At 39.3% G+C, this 21,037-nt stretch overlaps 1 protein-coding gene across 4 annotated transcripts in view; it reads left to right on the top strand.

Annotated features, from left to right (window-relative positions):
* LOC122788354 overlaps positions 1-21,037 on the top strand; it is a 396,817-nt gene that overhangs the window by 162,747 nt on the left and 213,033 nt on the right. For all 4 annotated transcript variants that reach the window (XM_044055429.1, XM_044055426.1, XM_044055427.1 and 1 more), the window contains one exon: positions 7,437-7,527. In XM_044055429.1, coding sequence (XP_043911364.1) covers positions 7,437-7,527 — 91 coding nt within the window. The remainder of the gene's footprint in view (positions 1-7,436; positions 7,528-21,037) is intronic.

Raw genomic sequence — 21,037 nt, 5'->3', positions numbered from 1 at the left:
TTCTCAGGACCCAGTTTAGCCAGTTCATGTGCCTGAGTTCCTCCATCTCCCCATCCTTTCCAGGGTCACACTCCTGCTCACTCCTGTTAGCTAGCCCTTATGTAATCAAGACAGAAGGGTCTCCAGTAGCTCTATGGCACAGAGGGATGAAGCTTTGACTGTGACTCCCTATTGACTCAGGATTGTCTAGCAACCTGGACATTGGATGAGCTAGCCAGTGAGAATGGAAGTGAGTGGCTAAACCAGTTCACCCATTCTAGGAGAGGGGAATGCCTCATCTGTTTCATTATGCATACCTGGCAGATGTCAGGTATCATTGCAAATATCAGTGCAAGGACCAAGATACAGATATCTACCAAGCAGCAAAATCATGTACTGTAGCTGGGATTGGGATTGGATACATGCATTGAAAAATGCATGCATGTATGCATGTATCAGCAGGACAGCATTGCGCACTATGAATGTAAACTGTTATGGAAAAACAGGGGCATTATGCAGTTAGCAAAAAAAATACATAAGTTGTTGTGTTGTGGGGTGTGCCTACAAATGGTATATTGTTATCAGTGTACTACTCTGGTAAATAACTAAAATAAAATAAAAAAAAAAATGTTGCCTGGATGATAGCTTCTCCCAGTGAATGGAAGGGATAGGGAGAAGATGGTTGGCAGGCACCTGACTGGGGAGGAACAACATTTAAAAAGGTCTTGGGGAGGTACGCTGCTTATAAATCAGTAACCACTGTCACAGCACCTCAGAACAGTATGGAAAGGTTTTGCGGCACTTTGTGGAGCACACAATCTTCTAGGGTCACTTAGCTGTCCAGTAGTGCTAGCTAACCAGGATGTAAACACTTATGCATGTCACTGAGAGCTTGTATTTTTGCCCCACTGACAGGTCACTGCATCTACAGCTGCTGGTTTCAACCACTGAGAAGACATACCATGGCCATGTCTCTCCATGCTTCCATGGAAGGACATCACATTTAAGTGCTTTATTCATCCATTTTTCTTGACTATCCAACCTTGTACTTGTCACTCTACTCTAAGTTTAGCAGTAAAAATTGATATCTTGCCTCTGTATCAGCAAACCACCTTTTGCCATATTTGAGATCAGTACATGACAGTCTGCAATCACAATATGGAAATTATGGCTTTCATCTGCGAACCTCCCTATTGCCATGTGTCCACCACATGGACAGTTTGGGTCTAACTAGCCATTATAATGTATAAATCAGAGATGAAACAAGTAATTTCCTGGTGGAGAAAGATTACCACTGATTGTTCACATTTCACTGCTGCACAGATAAGCATCTTAAAGTATGCTGTCTGCTCATCAAGCTTTTCATCTACTTTGTCAGCAAAAGAGAGAGAGAATGAATAGTGTGTAGAACAGTGTGTGTGTGTGTGTGTGTGTGTGTGTGTGTGTGTGTGTGTGTGTGTGTGTGTGTGTGTGTGTGTGTGTGTGGTACCTTTAAAAAGCATTTCAAGGACAGCACGTGCATATAAATAGCAAGCACGTGCTAGCTTCAGTGCCATTTCGAGAGTGCAGCCAGAGAGTGAGCGTGTATGAGTGTTTGTTTATAAGATTATCTAAGTAAAGTTATTAAGTCTCAATCCTGATGTGTTTGTACATAGTAAAGCTGCTTGAACAGCGCTCACAAAAGTTCATCTGTTTTATCCTGACCAGACGAGTGACATGATTTCAGAAGTAGGTTTCCAGAGACTGCTTTTCAGAGCAATGAGGAGCAGAGTTAACAGTGAAGGGAAACTAAAAGAACAAGCACAAAAAAGGGCTAGAAATGAACCAAAGGTAATGAAAAATTGCACAAATGATTTATTTATTAAAAAATGAAAAAACAGAGCATTACAAGGGCACAAACCGCATTATTAAACAAGCGAGAGGCACAAAAAGTTTATTAATTAAAATAAATGTTTAAAATTAAGATATCTGATAAAATGATTATCAGAAAAGCACATAAGGGGTTTGTAATTACCTCGGAATTGCAAAACAGGCATATTTAAAGTAAAATGAGCATGTTTAGAGTAAAACGAGCACAAGAAAAGAGTAACTGGCATGAAAATAGATTAAACGAGCAAAACGAATATAATAAAGGGAAAAAAGGGCACATTAGACATAAATAAAGCAAGGCAACAACTTGTTTTTTGGCAAGATACTGAGTTTTGGCAGAAACTACTATTTTGCATTGACTGAAGCTATTCAGAGCATAACTAGAGTTATTCAAAGTATCTCAAAGTGTATAAAAGTGCTTACAATGTATGCTTGTTACTGTGCATTTATTCTGAAGAGTTTGTTTGCAAAGTGCAAGTATTTCATAAAGTGCAGTCAAAATACAACCATTTCAAAAAGTTTCTTGTGCTGGGCGTGTCTATTCGCAGAGTACCGCCATTACAGAGTGTTTCTTGCACTGTACAGAGTTATTTAGCAAAGTACAGCCATTTTGGGAAAGTTTCAGTATGCTGTGTACTGTTTATTTGCAAAGTGCAGTTACTTCGAAATGTTTTTTTACTCTGAGCTTCTTCTGCCCAGTTCATTCACACAGTGCAGTTATTTTGAAATATTCTTTACACTGATAAGAGGTGATTTCTTACAATATAGTGATTTCACGAGTATTCTTCTGCCCAGGAGACTTATTTCGCAAAGTTCAGTTATTCAGAGGCTTGTTGTGCTATTGGGCATAGTTACAAAGACTGGCCTAAATTTCTGGCATATGTATATGTGTGTATGCTTGTTCAGTTACAAGTGGACTTGGGTTGCATTGTGTTTTACTATAATTTGTTGGCATGGCAGAAGGGCTTTAAAATCATCACCACTTGTATTTGACCAGAATATTCCAGAGAAATGGAGAATATTTGAGCAAGAGTAAGATATTTTTATATAAGTAGCTTATTCTGACAAAGATGCATGGACCAGGGCATTCATTTTCCTAACTTAGCTGGGTCAGAGGCCATTGAAAGAGAGCATTAATTTGTGTATGCACCAGCAGTATATCAAGGAAAGGTGGGAAACTGTGAAATTGTTGTACAGGCTGAATCAAGGGAAGACTCTTGAGTGTTTGAAATGCAAATTCAGGGAAATGTGTAACCCCTCAGACAAATGTTACATTAGAGAGGCATTTGTTTTACACGAGATCAAAAACCAGGAGAAACTTTTGCAGCTTATATTACTGACCTGAAAAACAAAGCTAAAATGTGTAGATTTGGTGATTTAAAAGATGAGTTAATAAAGGACAGGCTTGTGTGTGGTATTAATTGAGCTGCAGTGAGAAAGATTTTGCTTTGTGACAGTGATTTAACGCTGAACAAAGCTATTGAGATTTGTCAAATCCATAAAGTTACAGAAAGGCACACAAGTAAGTGATAAGAGCATGGTTTCAGCAGGCTCCAGAGCAAATGTAGACAGCATGCAACATGTGGCTAGCAAGAGTAGGACTAAGCACATGGCAGCTGTAACCCCTGCTATTGTGACAGGTAAAACCCGTAGTTTTCCAGCAAGTTCTAAGACTAGTTCAGTGCAAAGGACATGCTCAGTGCAGTACAAGGGTGAGTCAGCAAAACCCAAATCAAGCTTTATTGTTAACTGTCACAATTGTGGTACCAGTTATGAGTTTAAAAGAGAAAAGTGCTTAACATTTGGTCAGCAATGCCACAAGTGTAAAAAATGGAACCATTTTCAAATGTTTTGCAAATCAAGTAAACCTCACCCAGTTATAAAGAAAGGTCGCTCAAAAAAGCAAGTTGATCATATAGAGAGCTGTAACCTGATTTCTATGTGGATTGTGTATCAGTAATTGGGGAAAAGGTTGATGCAGTAAATTTGATGGCAAAGAATGAAGTGTTTTGTACTGTCCAGATCAATGGTAAATCCACTGAGCTCAAAGCTGACACTGGTTCAAAGTGCAATGTCATGTCAGCAAATACATTTGCTAAGGTGAGAGCTGGTGAGCAACTTAATGTGGTCAGTTGTGAGAAACTTGTTGCTTATGGAGGTGAAGAAATTCAAACTGAAGGCTCAGTAGTGCTTTCATGTTATTTGGCTAGGAACTGCTACAGCTTACTATTCTATGTGGTCAGAATACCTGTGCAGTCATTATTGGGTCCCAGAGACAGCTTGAGAATGACTCTGCTTTCCTTTACCAAAGAAGTTCATCATATAAGCACATATCCTAGTTCCAGTTTTACTGATGCTATTTTTCTCAGAGGATATTGATGTTTTTGATGACAAGTTAGACAAACTTCCAGTTCTGTATTCTATGAAGTTAGACTCAGAGATCAGTCCAGTGGTCAGACCAGCAAGGAAAGTTCCAATAGCTATGCAGAATAAAGTCAAAGCTCAGCTGGATAAAATGGTGAGCAAGGTATAATTTGTCCAGTTACAGACCCTACTGAATGGGTGACATCCATGGTAGCAGCCCACAAAAAAAGCTCAGATCAAATCAGAATATGTATTGACCCAAGAGATTTGAACAAAGCATTAAAGAGACCACATTATCCTATGTATACAGTCGAGGAAGTCACAGCCCTAATACCAAATGCCACTGTTTTTTCTGTCTTGTATGCAAAAAGTTCATTTTGGCAAGTAATGCTTGATCGCAAATCTTCACTAGTGACTACTTTCAGTACCCCATTTGGAAGATATAGATTCCTCAGGATATCATTTAGAATAAATTCTGCAAGTGAAGTCTTTCAGCATGCAATGGAGTAATTTTTTTCAGGTTATCCTTGTGCCATAACAGTAGATGATTTATTGTTTGGAGGCAATGATGAAACAGAACATGACAGAAGCCTTAGGAGAGTTCTAGACAGAGCACGTGAAGTGAACTTAAAGCTCAATCCTCTGAAGTGCAAATTCAGCCTACCAGAAGTTACACATGTAGGTCATTTATTTACTAGCACTGGCTTGCGCCCAGACCCATCCAAGCCATCAGCCATTCTAGAGAAAACAGCACCAGATAATGTTCAAGCTCTAAAACGTTTTCTTGGTATGGTCAATTATTTAGGCAAGTTTATACCAGACTTCAGTGAGTTGACAGTGCCTTTAAGAGAACTGACGCCCATAATGTTACATGGTCTTGGTTGGAACAGTACCAAAGAGCATTTGAAGACCTTAAACAGAAAATTGCCACCCCACCTACATTTAGATACTATGATGTTAATAAACCAGTCACCCTTTCCTGTGATGCTTCAAAATTTGGTCTTGGCGCAGGTATTCTTCAAGACGGCAGACCAGTAGCCATCTAGATTTCTTACTCAAACTGAAATGTAATATGCTCAAATTGATAAAGAACTTTTGGCAATAGTATTTGCATGTTCAAAGTTTCATGATTATATTTATAGTTGAGCTACTCAGATTGAGACTGATCACCAACCTCTAGTCACTATTTTAAAGAAGCCTAGGTATTCAGCTCCAGAGAGATTACAAAGAATGATGCTCAAATTGCAAAAGTACAACTTCAAAATGGACTATACAAAAGGCAAACTTCTTTATCTGGGTGATACCTTATCCAGATCACCCAGAAATACAACAGAACAGCTTCATGCAGAGAATTTTGACTTTGATGTCATGGAAGTGCATAATTTTCTACCACGAGACTTAGTGAGCTGAGAGATCATACAAAGACCGATCCAATTTTGCAAAAGCTCAACCACTACATTAATGTTGGATGGCCATCAAAGCAATATAGTGTACCACCTGAAGTGTAAACATCTTATTTTCCTTACAGAGATAAAATGTTGATGGAAGATGATATTATTTTCAAAGGTCCTAAAATTGTTGTTCCTGCTTCCTTACAACGTGAATATATCCAGATTTTGCATCGTGGTCACCCAGGTTCTGAATCTACCAAAAGAAGGGTGAGAAGACTAGTATTTTGGCCTTCTCTAGCAAATGACATTGATAAAGTACTTTCTTCTTGTTCAGTTTGCAATAGTACTAAACCACATTTGCAAAAAGAACCACTTCAACTAAGTCAAGTTCCTGAACTACCATGGTCAACAGTAGCCACTGATATATTCGAGTGGAACAGTCAGCATTACATAGTGTTGGTAGATTCTTACTCGAAATGGGTTGAGATCAATTTACTACCTAACCTAACGTACACTGCTATCAGCAAGTTGAAACATCATTTCTCAGTCCGTGGTAGTCCACACAAAGTTTTTTTCTGACAATGGTACCCAATTTACCAGTCAGTTGTTTCAGAAATTTACAAAAGAATGGGACTTTGTACATGTTACTAGAAGTCCAGAATGCCCACAGTCAAATGGACTAGCTGGACATGCAGTACAGAGTGCAAAGTAATTACTAGTGAAGTCAAAGTGTGATGATACCTATGTCTTTTTGAATTTACTCAATCTCAGAAACATACCATGTGACGGTATACTTGGCTCACCTGCTCAGAGACTTCCATCTAGGCAAACCAGAACAACATTGCCTATCAGTTCCAGTTTGCTGAGGCCTAAAGCAAAGAACAACAGAGCAATCAAAGCCCAACTTTTCAGAAAGCGTTCTTTCCAGAATTCCAGCTATAATAAATCAAGCAGATTTCTTCATCCATTGAAGGAAGGAGAGACAGTGAGAATACAAACAGTGAAAGGTTTCCACCGAATGGGTCAAGTAACAGGTATATATTCTGAGCTGAGATCCTACTTCGTAGAATCTGAGGGTGTGAAGTACAGGAGAAATCGCAGACACCTTCTTCTTGTAGCAGAATCAAAATCACAGAATTGTTCCTGTGATACAGATTCTAGATCTCAGAGCAATCCAGACAATGTTCCTGTTGCAGAACTTGTCTTAACTTCTGCTTCCATTCATGATGATGATCCTGATGTCCCCAGAGTTGAACATTCAGCAGAGACAGTCCCAATTGCTAGACCTAGTTCTAATTTCTATGTCACATGATTTGGTCGTATTTCCAGACCTAGTGTGAAATACACAGCAACCTGCACATACTTGTCTATATGTATTTAATTCTGTATAATTGCATGTCAAATAATTATTTGCATCAATTGCATGTCAATCAATGTCATCAGTATTGCATGACTCATTTTTTAAAGAGAGAGGATGTAGAATAATGTGTGTTGTACCTTTAAGAAGCATTTCAAGCACAGCACATCCATATAAATAGCACACACGTTAGCTTCAGTGCCATTTTGAGAGTGCAGCCAGAGAGTGAGCATGTTTGACTGTAATAGCTAGTTTGTTTATAAGTTTATCTAAGTTAAAGTTATTAAGCTTCAATCCTGATGTGTTTGTACATAATAAAGCTGCTTGAACAGAACCCACAGAAGTTTGTCTGTTTTATCCTGACAAGACATGCAACAGAGTGATTACATGAATAATTAAGAAATTAGATTTTTTTATTGTAGAAATCTACATATCAGAGTAGTCTTCTTATATGTTGCTATTTAACTTTCTTACAGAAACTGAAAAATCAACAGCTCAATGTTCGCATGGGCCTCTCAAAAAAGATATGCCGCTTTGAACTACCCATGGATATGAAAGTAATAGAAAGTAAGTAGTCTTAAATTACATCCACATTTTTGTTTCCTACTCTACTTTCCAAAGGAGTATGTGCTGAATATATTTTCCATGAACTTTGCAAAATTCTAACATTGTACATCATAACAAGTATATAAGAAAGTTAGTAGTCCTCAGAGTTGGGGAGAACTGATCACATGAAAGGGAGTCTGAGAAACTGGGATCCAACATGTATTGCTGGTGGTGGTAGGAACTATCAGGATCTAGATAGTCACTGGCATGTTTGTATGATGTGCGTGTAACTGCATGCACACAAGATACAGCATTAGCAAAATCATTCCTTATCAAGATATCTGCAGGGATATCCTCAAACACACCAACTTGCTTTATTCTTTTTTCACCCTCCCAGTCAAGGTGAACCCTGGCCAAAGACATTTGGAATGGGGTCACTCCAAAAGCTCTGACTGGAGTGGACTGCCCAAGCAAGTACTTCTCCTCTTTAACCACTACAGGCTTCACAATGGTTTTGTCAGAGGCTGTGCCTCACTTAACAGTGGCCTGTTTTTCATCCGCTAAGTTAGGATATAACCTCGTGTGATAGTTTGGTACCACTCTTGTCCCCAGACAATTTATCACTGGCATACTGTTATTCCCACTTGCTGGCTCCCCCACCTTTTGTTCCCCACCTTGCTTCCATGGACATCTATATGATACATGGCCTCACTAGTTACATTTAAACATTGATCCTGGCTGCGTACCTGAATAAGTGGCTTCCCCTGTTACTGGTGGACTCTGTTGGTGTGGTTTAGGCTGCCCGCAGTTGGTTCCCTTATACCCTTGTACAGCACTGGGTATCCCCTTCTTGTGCAGTGATGCCCTGCTTGCTAAGTAGAGATCCTCCTTTTCCGGCAGCTCATCTGCAGAATTACACTCCTGGTCTGCCAACCAGATTCTCATGTCCTCAGGCAAAGTGCTAAGGGCTTGTTCCCACTCCAAAAGGTCTGCCAGCCCTTCAAAAGTGGTGACCTGACACCCACTCAACACCTATGAAAATAAGTGCTTAACTCAGTAATATAATCACACACTTTCATCAGCCTTGCGTTTATGCTCACAAAACATTTTTTTCTGTAAGCTTCAGGTGTTAACTTAAAACATTCAAGTAAACATTTCTTTACTTTGTCATAGTTTAAACAATCAATATCAGACAATTTAGAAACAGCAGTTACAGCTTTACCATGGAGTAAAGGGGTCAGGAACAGTACCCGGAGTCCTTGGTCAACATTATACTGTTTACATACTCTTTCAAATATATGAATAAAACTATCAAAATTATGACCTTCTGTAAACTGTGGAAGAAATTTACTGACCTTTATTGCTTCTGGGGTTTGGTTATTCCCTTCTCCATTACCTCCATGACCCTGGTGAAGAGTCAGCATCTCCTTCTCATGTTGCCGCTCCTTCTCATTTTCTTAAGCCTCTAAACAGTGTAGTCTCTCTGCTGATTCTAATTCCCAGTGTTTGGTCTCCAGTTCAAGTCTGTTTAACTCCAGATGGATTTTTAAGTTGAGGAAAAGGTGAACTGTCTTGTTTCTGAGGGCTGCAAATTCCCATCACCTGACTGGTTATCCTGTTGGTTGCTGGTCTGAGCTGTGACTAAGGCTGAAATCATTTCCTCTTTAGTGAGTTTGGCATGCACTAGTCCTTTGGCTTCACACACCTTGGCCAACAGGTTCTTTGTCAGCTTGCCATAATCCTCTGCTGACATCTTTGCCTGCTTTCCCTGACTAAACTAAACTAACAAAAAATAAATAAAAACTTGTGAAAATGAAACTCTGAATGTTTAACTTGTGGCTGCTTGAGAGTACACCCACCTTCAGTGACAACTGCTTACATGCTACAAAAGTTCAATTAATATCCACACCACTGCTCACCAATATGTGACATCCCCTCTGTAGGCCAGTAATCAAGGAGCCTGAATCCTCACCACTGACACTAGAGAGGGACGGTCACTTGGAACAAAAATGGATACACCCAGTATTTCCAGATGCAGTTTTCTGCATCAAGCACTGTTTTCCTTAAGAGCACACAGGGAACACACACAGCCCTGGGTCTGGGTTTCTCTATTTGTCTCTCTCCAGATCTCCAGTAAAGCTCCTCATTGTCACAGTTGCAGAGTTAAGTCCTCAGCCGAGTGTCCAAGCCAAGTCCTCCACCACTGTCTCTGTGAAACCAGTACTTTGTGTCCTTGCTCCAAGTAGCTGACACACATACTCTTTGAGATTTGATTTGCACACACACACACACACACACACACACACACACACACACACACACACACACACACACACACACACACACACTCGTATGCACCCCTGGGAAAAAAGGCTGGCACAGGTTTCCAGACTATAAGGTAGTTACTGCCACCAGGCACTCCCAAGCCAGCTACTCTAAGGCTCTTACAAGGGTACCCAATTATACTGAGTGAAATTAATATTAATATGAATGGTAGTTTGACCAATGCACTAAGGCTTTCAGGGGTGGCCACAGAGTCATCAAACAGACATGCAGGGGAATGCAAAGTAGTACAGTAAAACGTCAATTTCCCATGTGGATGACATCATCACTGCCAGCATGTCTGAATCTTGCCCATAGGGAAACAAATGGGCAACAAGACTGCCACCAGGGGGGACAAATGTCTCAGTAGAGCAATCCTTGGGCTTGGGAGGATTGAAAAAAAAGATGCAATCAATGATCCAAAGGACATTTGCAGCCATCACCAAAGTCAATAGGCAAACAGTAAAAATTATGCAATATGAAAGAAAAAAATATGCAAAACAAAACATGAATAATTAAAAAACTCCAGTGAAAATTCAGCATTGGCAAAAATCCTTTCAAGCAGTAGGAATCAGTCGGTACTATTTTAAAATAAATTAACAAAAGTACCTTTAGAAAGGCATTATCCTGCAGATGGTATAGTCAATAGGAACAGAAGGGTTATAATATACAGCTATGCAGGATGTGTGCATTAACTGAATATGTACCTCTGCAAATGGCAAAGATGAATGAGAAACTGACAGAAAGAGAAGAAAGAATCACAGACACCATCAGTATCTAAAAGCATTGAAGGCAGTGAATAAATACAGTTTTGACAAAGTTATCCCAAATCAAATTCCACTAGCAGAGGCCTGAATTAGCTGGAGTGGTAAGGGTTATGAAACTGATAAAGAGACACCTTCATTCATTTACACATTCATTCATCCATACATCAAAGCCACCCAATCAGGCAGCTCCTCGGTTAAAGAGAAAAAAAAGGCCCACTCACATTATCTGGCACTCCAAGCCAGATCTCAACCACCCAAGCTCTTCAATTGAAGAACAAAAAAAAAAAAAAGTACAATAAAACAAAATAAAAGGACTTCCTCTACTTTTCAACTTTAGCAAGCTGACTGATAACAGCTTACCACACCCTGATTGCTTCCATTCATGAGCAGTATCTCAAGACACTTAAATTATGTCCCAGCACAGTGGAGGATAGCAACAGTCATTACTCTGTATAAAGGGGGCCATCAGCTGATCCGGGAAATTACACACCCATAAGTTTGACTAGTCCTATATGCACGGCCATGGAAAGATTAATCATGGACTTGATAAATAATGACATAGAAAACCTCTAAACACTGGAACCAACCCAATTCGGCTTTGTCAAGGGCAGGTCATACTTACTAAATCTAGTGGGCTTCTTTAAGAAAGTCACTATGGCCATGGATGAGGGCAAAACAGTGCATACTGCCTACCTTGACCTGGCCAAGGTATTTGACATAATTTCCCACAACACTGGGCATAAATCCTTACGTCACCAGATGGATAGTCAGTTAGCTCTTGGACAGGATACATGTTAATTAAAATGAGTGAATTCGGATCCAGCAAGAGGCCAGTCACTAGTGGTATGTACATGGCTCTGAGCTAGGACCACTCCTGTTCGGAATATAATTCTCCAAAGTCAAGGCTAATGTGAATGCTCTCTGGATGACTAAGTTTGCCAAAGATTGCAAGCTGGGAGCAATCATAGAATCCCCCAATGGGGTTCCTATTATGTTATCGAAAGATAATGTAATCGAATGCTCAGAACATCGAAACTGATGCATTTCGAAGATCACATTGTGGGATCACAGTACAATGAAGATTGGGATATTTGCCCTTTTCTCACTGTAGTGCGATCTCGGAGTTGGAATATATATTTAGCAGGGGTGTGGGGGGTGCAGTCCCCCATAATAAAAATTTCGATATGCGGCCGTTTTGAAGTTCTGTGCATTCGATTACATTATCTTTTGATAACGTAATAGGACCCCCCCCCAAAGATGTAGATATCCTTCAAGGGGGTCTAAATCAGACAAATGATTGGTGCCAGAGTCATGGCCTAAAACGTAATGTGAAAAAGTGCATTATCATACCATTTGGGAGGTCAAATACCCCTACAAATTATAACATTACTAGCACACTCCTAAGAGTATACTCAGAAGTGAGAGATCTAGATGTGCAGATAGATAGCACCCTGAACATTGACCCCCATGTGTCCACAGTGGTGAGGAAGTCCTTCTATGCGGTACAGCTTATAAGTAAAGGTGTGCCATCCAGATCCAAGGAAGCTATAGTCCCACTGTACTCGTCTCTCATTAGACCAATAATCAAGTACAATGAGCCATTTGGCATATACTTGACTAGGCACTTACAACAGCTGGGTTGATTGCAAAGGTTCCTTGCAAAGAAAATACAGGGTGTAAACAACATGTCTTATGTGGATAGACTAAAAGCCTTATCCCTTTACTCTGACTCCTACTGATTATTAAGGGGTGACCTATGCCTAACATACAAGGCACTCATGAATCCAGCCCCAATGGAGCTGTTGGACATTCTGAAGACAAGCAACATGAGGGTCACCTGATCTATGGATCTAAACCTGGTCTGCAACCCTAATAAAACATGCTGGGGAGACAGATACATGTCTTAGAGATTACCTCTTCTCTGGAACAGGCTTTCTATTCACGTTAAGAAGAGACCTTCCCTAGGCCTCTTCAAATGCAGTTTGGATCAATGGCTGAGGAATCACAAATTCATTCCTGGGGTAGTGTCTGTGTCCCTTATGGATGGGACAATCTGTAAAGTACTCAAGGCATAGGCACAAACCTATGCCATCCTGTAGCCCTCTAGTGACCATTGATCAGGTAAAAGCAGGTAATATTGCCTAGGCTTATAAAGGCTCTTAAGCAATTAGCATACTAATCTCCTATGAACATGTTCCACATTCACATGCAGAAAGCAATCACTGTTTTCCAAGAGAGAACTTGGAGCTTTGATTTGGGGGTGCTGCCTTCCATCCCATCTACCTTTAACAGCATGTTAATCCAGTGCATGACACATTCCACAGTCACTTGAAGCTGTGAGACAGCATCATCATTAAAGAATGCATGCAGCCCTCATGTTCCCAAACAAAATATTCTCCATACTTTGGCTGTCTCTTGGCTGCATCTACTGTTTCCTTTGAGACTACTGTTTGGCCTCCAGCTTGGATCAGCCCTCAGTTTCACAAGACATGTTTATTACATTGGATGGTTATTCATAGCCAGGCAATTTGAGCTTGTTGATTAAACAGCTTAGTTGTTATGTTAACACAAGCACAGTGATTGATCATTCACAGGTCAGTGGTAATATGATTTCTACCAGCGGTAACTTGCCAACAGCAGAGAACAGAAGAGCACAGTTACCACAAGGGGTTTGGTTAATCCACCTGCTTGTAATCATGTTTTGAGTTATTTCAATTCACGGTTGTGCTCTCTGCCTAAGTTTGATGTAGAAGGTGCATCTCCTACTTTGAAGACTTTATCTCAGCAACTTTGAAAGCAAATGTACTAAATGTACTAAATTTAAATCTTTGATGCTTGACAACAGTTTTTAAAAGAATGTTTGGCATACAAGAGAGTTCCCAAAGGGCTAAGGCTTTAGAAATTCCCTAATGAGATGGATGCTTCCTACAAAGTGTTTCTGAATTTGGTGGAAAGTTTTGATAGAACAGGTTTGAGCTTATGTCAGTTCTAATTAGACACAACAACAACATTCTTAATAACCTACAGGGTGAGATAAAGGTTTTTAATTAATCTATTACTAAAGATTTAGTTTTTTCTTCTTATTAAAAGGAATACAATAACATGCTCTCTAAATATGATTCATTATGTAAAAACATAAATTAAAGTAAAGCAAAAAAAATTACAAAGTGACAAGATAGACTATGAAGCTAATCTGAGCAGTCAAGTGCTCTGGATTATGTGGAATGCTTCACATTAGACCATAAATGAACCCACTGTTCCTCTGTTCCACATTGAACACCTTTGGCGCCGCTAAACGGCTACTGATTGGTTCATATACCATAATTACTGCCAGTTGGCATCACAGTATAGAAACCAATCAAATAGTTTCTCCACTGCTCTGCATTGAACAGCATTGACTGTGCTCCACAGTTTTTGATTGGCTCATATACTGCAATTACAGTCAATCACCATTGTGGAATATGAACCAATCAAGTAACTGTTCCTGAGGACAGAAGCCAATGAAAGTTCCTAAATACGTGACCATTCATGTATCAGGAATGGTTGTGGAAAATTGCGTTTAAAGAGAGGGAGAAAAATAAAATAGAAGCAAGACAGTACCAAAGTAATTGCAATACCAGCAGTTAAAAGGAATCCTTTTAACTGCTGGTATTGCAATCATTTACTTTGGCATTGTTTAAAGATTCCAGTGATAAAACTACTAGGTTAATGAAGCCTAATAAAGGTAGTGGGATTGTGATTATGGACTCTTTAGACTATCCCTTTTGAAATGTTATTTATTTATTTATTTTACATTTGGTTACCGAGAAAGTCTGACTGGACACAAATCCTTTTTCAGCGGAGGCCAGGGGAGGAAAGCTTTACATACAACATAGATAAATAAAGTACAATTTCACAGATACAGAAGAATAGCACTATACTTTTTACATCAAATAAAACTAGGATAATAACACTTTAAGCTGTACATCAACTAAAAGTAGGATGAAAATGGTAACACCACGCAGTATAAAGATGAAGCACCTTAGACTGTATAATAAAAATAACATTCAGTATGATATGGAATTATAATAATATAAAGTATACACCAGGTGTCTATACTTAGAAGAGGCAGTAACTGTTGAGAGGAAGAGAGAAGTATGAGGAATAAGACTTACAAAGTAAAGAGACATTTACTGCCTGGAAGAAGGGAGGAGTGTTAACTCTAGGTGAGCAAGAAGGAGAAAGGGTTAGACTAACCTGGGGAGTCACCATTACAAATCCAATTGCAGATATGTTTTTAGAGATTTCTTAAACTGAACTAAAGACCTAGTAGCTGATATATTAGTGAGCAAAGTGTTCAATTTTTTAGCTATAAAATTTGAATAGAAGAAGGTTCCTGAAGAGTTGCTGACTTTGGTGACTTGAAGGAGAGGTTTATTGATGGAGCATAGGACCCTAGTACTGAAGTAAGAATGCATTAGGTTTTGTAATGCAGGGGTTTTATCAGGGTAGTAAAGACGCTTATGAGCTAGTATAAGCTAGTTGTAAAGGAAAAGATGGAGAAGTTTAAGCCAGTTGAGTTGTTTAAGGACTGAGCAGTAGTGTGTGAGATGTGGGCTACTGGCAGCGAAATTTGCAGTTTTGTTATAGCAGGCATCAAGTTTAGTTAAATCTGATTTTCTAAGATTGGTGTGGATAGAGGAGGCATATAGAAGTCTGGAGATGAGATGTATTTGTGCTATTTTAGCCCTTGTTCTGTTTGTGAGGAATTGTTTATTTCTATATAGTCCCCCAATTTTTTATGCACTTTCTTTATGGTGAGTGAAATGTGAGTGTCAAATTTCATGTTGCAGCCTATCTCAACTCCTAGAAGTTTGGTGTGAGTGACAGAAGAGATAGTTGTTTTATTGTTAGACATGATATGTGGATATGGGAGTGGAGTGATTAGTAGGCTGTAATAAGAGACGTTTGGTTTTATTGGGGTTTAGTAGTAGTTGAGAGTTGGTAAGCCATTCTTCTACAGAAAGGAAAGAGACCTGTATTTGTATTTGCAGTTCTTGGAGTGAAGGGTAGGAACAGATTAGAGATGAGTCATCACGGTGTTGCATGGCGGAAGTATGTAGAGTAGTGGTATGGAGTCTGTTAGTGAAGATAGAGAAAAGTAAAGGACCAAGGATGGAGCATTGAGGAACACCCAGTGTGACTGGTAATAAAGGAAAGAGTTCTTGCCTCCACTGTACTGCTTGCTGTCTACCTGTTAAATAACTTTGAAACCAGGTAATGGTGGGCTTGCTAAGATTCAGTTCTGAGAGGGATTTAATGAGTTTGTTAAAGAATGAAATGTTTTATGAGAAAGTGTCCATCAATGAGATCAACATAGCATATGCCTATATTAGTTTTTTTTTTAGACAGTTTAGTTTGACAATATACTATCACTCGTGAACTTGGCAACTTTTTCAGCATTCTCTCACCAGTTGTGCCAGCCATTTCTGGGATACTGAAAATTCATTTTGATATTAACCCCCTCTTAGGTCAATAGTGTTAGCGAGGGGTTCCATGACACAGCCTCTATCTGCTTTACTGATAGAAAATTAAAGGAGGCATTAGATGCATATCCTTATTTAGTTAAGGATTCCATGTACTTTTTTTCTGATTCCTGGCATTTTTTTGAGCCTGGTGGGAAAAATGGTGTATATGGAAGATATGCGTTTTGTTACAGCAGATACAAAAATTGTTATACTGTTATTCCTCATGAAATAGGTATGAAGTGGTTCATCAAAGCCATTTCATAATGTTCCTTTTTGGATGGTCAGGATTTAATAGTTATTGAATTCCTTATGGACATCATTTTAAGAAATAACTACATTTTTTTGAAGGAGAATATTACAGGCAAGTAACTGGTGTAGCTATGGGAGGAGCAGTTGCTCCATTATATGCCAATTTAGTTTTGACTGAATGGGAAAAATGCATATATTTTTAATAGTGAATATACGATACATATTAAAATGTATTTAAGATACCAGAATGATGTATTTTATGATGTGGACAAGGACTACAGCAGAGTTACATAAATGTTTTAATATGTTGAATAACTCTACTGAATATTTTAAACTAACATTAGTTTTTTTCAAAGTGTGATATTCACTATTTAGATGTTAAAATTTGGAAAGCTGTGATAATTCACAATTTTAGTCCTCCATCTATAGGAAACTAACCTTTTCTAACACTTATTTATGTCAGACAAGTATTCATCTTGTACATTACAATCAAGGATTGATCAAAGGTCTGATGGTTCGATTATCGAGAATCATCTTTGATGATCAACTTTTCATGACTGAAACAAATGAGTTGAAAGATATGAATAATAGAAAAAGCCACATAGCAGCAAGGGCTCGTTCCCCAAAATGTATTCTTCGAGCTTTCGTCTCAGACAATGGCAAGACTTCATCAGATAAAACTATAGACTCAGATGAACTTTAAATAACCATGAAGCCAGATGACATCAGCGTCTCATTGCACATTTAAGGAGAAACATACACAATTACTCTAAAATACATATAGTGACATACATAAAAAAAATTATTATAAACAAGTCAAATAGAAAAAGAAAGTAAATGACTAACAATAATAACTGTTGAGTTTATCTACGTTCTGCTTTCAATTTTAAAATACATCCAGTGGATGCCATCTCATTCAACCCAGGCCAACCTACTGCTCTCAAACGTAAAATCCAGTACAACTCCCTTTGCTCAAGAAAAGGTTGCCATGGCCCACCTCTAGGGTTAGGTGTAAATTGTTCAATTACCACAAACTTAAACTGATGCTCAGGGAAATCCAATAAGTGCAAAACAGGGCATTGGTCATTTTTTTTATTTATTTCATAAATGTGTTCATAAATACGATTTTTTAATTTGTGCTCAGTGTTTCTGACATAAAATACCGGGCAGCATTGACACAATGCCCCATATACTACTCCTGAGCTGTTACAATTGTACTTCCCTTTAATATTCATCTAGTAGCCATTAATATCAAAGAGTTCCCCAGTATTGCTATAGGGACAAAAATGATAACAGCCACATTTGGACATTTGCCAACATTTCTTGTCTTTAAAATTGTGTGGACAAAGTGGACTCTCAATAAGATTCTTCAGGTTATCACCCCTCTTATACACAATCACCGGCTTAGAAGTTAGTTAGGAAGTTACCACCACTCAGTTTGCCCCTGTGTGCACACAAACTCCACTCTGACCCAAGGAGAGGCATATGGGCCATGGCCCTTCACTCCTCCCACCCCCTGCCTGGCTCCAGTGTTGGGTTGCTAGTCAAACCCCAGCTGCCTGGGTCACAGTCAGGAATCCATCCCCTTCCCTAAAGAATCAGGCCATGCCTGAAGACTTTTGGCCATTGCCTGCATCTTTGCCTAAATCTTTCCTGACAGTCCCAGCACATAAACAATTAATTGATCAGCATCCTACCTTTAACGTCTCCAACAATGTACACTCCCTTCCTTTCTCTTCCTCTTCTTTATTTTAGTCTTTCTGACATATTGAAATCTCTGTGCAACAGGCACATATATATTTCCACAGTGGACCCAAAATCCTCAATTTTTGGTGATTTCAACCATACCTTCCCCCCCAAAAAATCGTGGGCTTTAAATCCATGAATATTCCATCACAACACAATCACAACACCCCCTCCTCAACAAATGCATACAGCAGTCAAAAAGGCAGTATGTAGAAGACAGCACTATATAAGGGGCAAAGCCCAAAACCTGTAGGTGGACTCAGCAGAGGAGTCAGAGCTAATAACAGGCATGAGGCTAGCAATTACAGACCAGTGACTGGACATGCAAGGCAGTGGCAATATGTATAGAGCCAAAAAATGAGCCAGCTCTATGGTGCAGAGGACTAATGTCCTGACTGTGACCCAGGCATCTCAATTTCAATTAGCTGCTTTGGCAGTGGATAGATTGATGGGGCTGGCAGGGTACAATGGTAATGAACAGCTAGTACTGATTGTCTCACCCATCCTATAAGAAGGGGTGGCAACTCAGTCTTTTGCACAGAACCAGACACCTAGCAGAGGCTGGGTATAGCTGATAAGCCTGCAACAGGATGATGGCCTCATGACTATCAAAAAGAATCTGCATTGTAACTGTGATGTATGCCCACTTTTTGAAGTGCACATGACATTTGTCCAGTGCTGTAGGACTTCTGATATGTCCAAAACTGAGCCTGGGGAGTGGTTAAGTTAACTAAAAAATCACCACCCTCTCTTTGTGACTGAGTCATGCACTCAGTGCTGATGGAGGGGTTATGGGAACAAGTACCCTTCATGGTTGCTTGATGACATTCCCCTTGGTCAGCTCTCACAAGATAGCTCAAGCCCATTGGGAATGTGTTAGATTGCCCACAGGCATGAGGGGAAGAAAGACCTAGAAAAGTAGAAGGATAGAATGACTTAGAGAAGAGTATGCATAGTGATGTGTCTTAAGTAAGCGACCTAAAAGGAATTCCCATATTCAGCACAGTATTTGACTGCTTTATAATGGTACGTTGTCCACCTAGTCACCTGTAGCTGCTTCTCATCCTTGGGGTGTGCCTAATAGCATCAACGTGCTCTGACATGCTTCAGATTCCCCAGGAACAACCTTTTTTGCCATGATTTGCTGTGTGGTTGGCGGCTGTTTCCCTTCCAGGCCAGCAGGAATCTGTAACTAGACATTTTGTGGCACTAAGCATCTGAACTGTGTGATTGTTACACTTTAGAATTCATTGCTTTGTTTTTTTTTAATTTCTGTGTCAATAGTTTTACATCAACCAGTAGAGATTTATCTTCCAAAGAGGCTCCTCCCCATACCTCTGTTCTCCCATAAACCATCTCCTGCAGTCTTCTCATTCCCCTCATCCTCACTTTTGTTTTACTCACCTACTTATAATTCCATCCTTTTATACCCTTCCTTATGAGCCTGCATTGAATGAAATCTTACCTCCAGTCCCTATCTATCATGCAAATACATTTTACGGAATGTACTATTTTCACAATGTCCACAGCCTTTGAAGCAAAAGTAACAACCAGTCCATTTCAGCTAGACTAACCCTTTCCAAGCTTTCTGAAAGTTCATCAGTCCCCACCCATACCCTGCTTGTCTGTCTATCCATCCCATCTAGCCCCCATCTCCTGACCGTCCTATGCACTTGGCTTTTCTTCAGTGCTGCAGTTCTGGCTGACTTCTCTACTCCACCCAAATTCCACTTATCCTTCCCAACCACTCTGTGACTGTCTGATTAACCTCCTCTGAACATCTCTGCCCCCTTGCCCTCATACTCCATCTATAAAGCTCTTTATTCACTTTGGGTCAACCTCCGGTCCATATTTGCTACTACCACATACCACTTGATGTCAGGTATACCCCAGCCACTATGCCTTTGACCAGATTCCTCTCATTTCAGCATTGTTACAACACTCATGCACATAATGCAGATAGTTCACCATGACTACTAGGCCCTGTACAGCAGAAGACAACCAGAAAGTGCACAAAACATACCGTGATAGGAATGGAGCAATATATTAGGTGAACTGAGAGAGGGTAAAATGTTTAACCTGAAAGTAAAAAAAAAATTAAACAATGGAGAAACCAACCAGTGTTACAGAGGCAGCATTTCTCTAGTAAGTGTCTGACTTCACAAATGGCATCAGTCATGCCTAAAGGGGGCTGCAGGGAGACAGCTGAATGGGTGGGGCCAATGAAGGTGGGTGACCCAAAAGAAGAGTGGAGCTATGCTCAAAAAAAACCACAACAACTGAACTGCCAAACCATCATTACGAGAAGTCAAATCAAGACAAATTGTAGAAAAAAAAAAAAATATTTCAATTTGGGCTACATGACAACTTACTTAATATCTAAACATGGAAACACAAAGGTTGTGAAAAAAAAAAATATTTTTTTTTAAATACATTACTGGAATGAAGAAAAAAAAGTATAAAAAAAAAAAAACAAGCAGCACTCAAACCAAACTCTGCTTGCACTGCCGCTCTAATTATAATTATATTTCAATTTATAAAAATAAAAAGTAACATGCTGAAAAGTAAATCTCTGTGGATACCCCTTTTGTAAAAATGTTCTTTATCAAAAGATCTGCTGCCATGCCTGGCAACTAACTACTTGTTTCATAGGGAACACATGATCAAAAGAAAAAAAACAGAGAAAGAGAAAGCTTCAAGATAGATAAGCAAAAAGGGATATTGCTGCAATTATGATACACATGATAGATTGGCATTCTGCTTAGTTTATGGGTAAAGAGTTCTGCAAAGACAAACTGCATGAAATAAACAATGTGTAATGACAAAATGATGTTCTAATAAAAAAAACTTTTTCCTATACATACATACATTCTAATACCAATACATGGGATGTACACATCTCAATAATGCTGCAATGAAAAGGCTTTTCAACAATGTTGT

Source organism: Protopterus annectens, chromosome 13.part0 (assembly GCF_019279795.1).
Source record: "Protopterus annectens isolate FY-2018-M chromosome 13.part0, PAN1.0, whole genome shotgun sequence".
NCBI lineage: Eukaryota > Metazoa > Chordata > Ceratodontiformes > Protopteridae > Protopterus > Protopterus annectens.
Note: the sequence above shows the minus strand (reverse complement) of the source record. Positions and strands in the feature narration are given on the sequence as shown.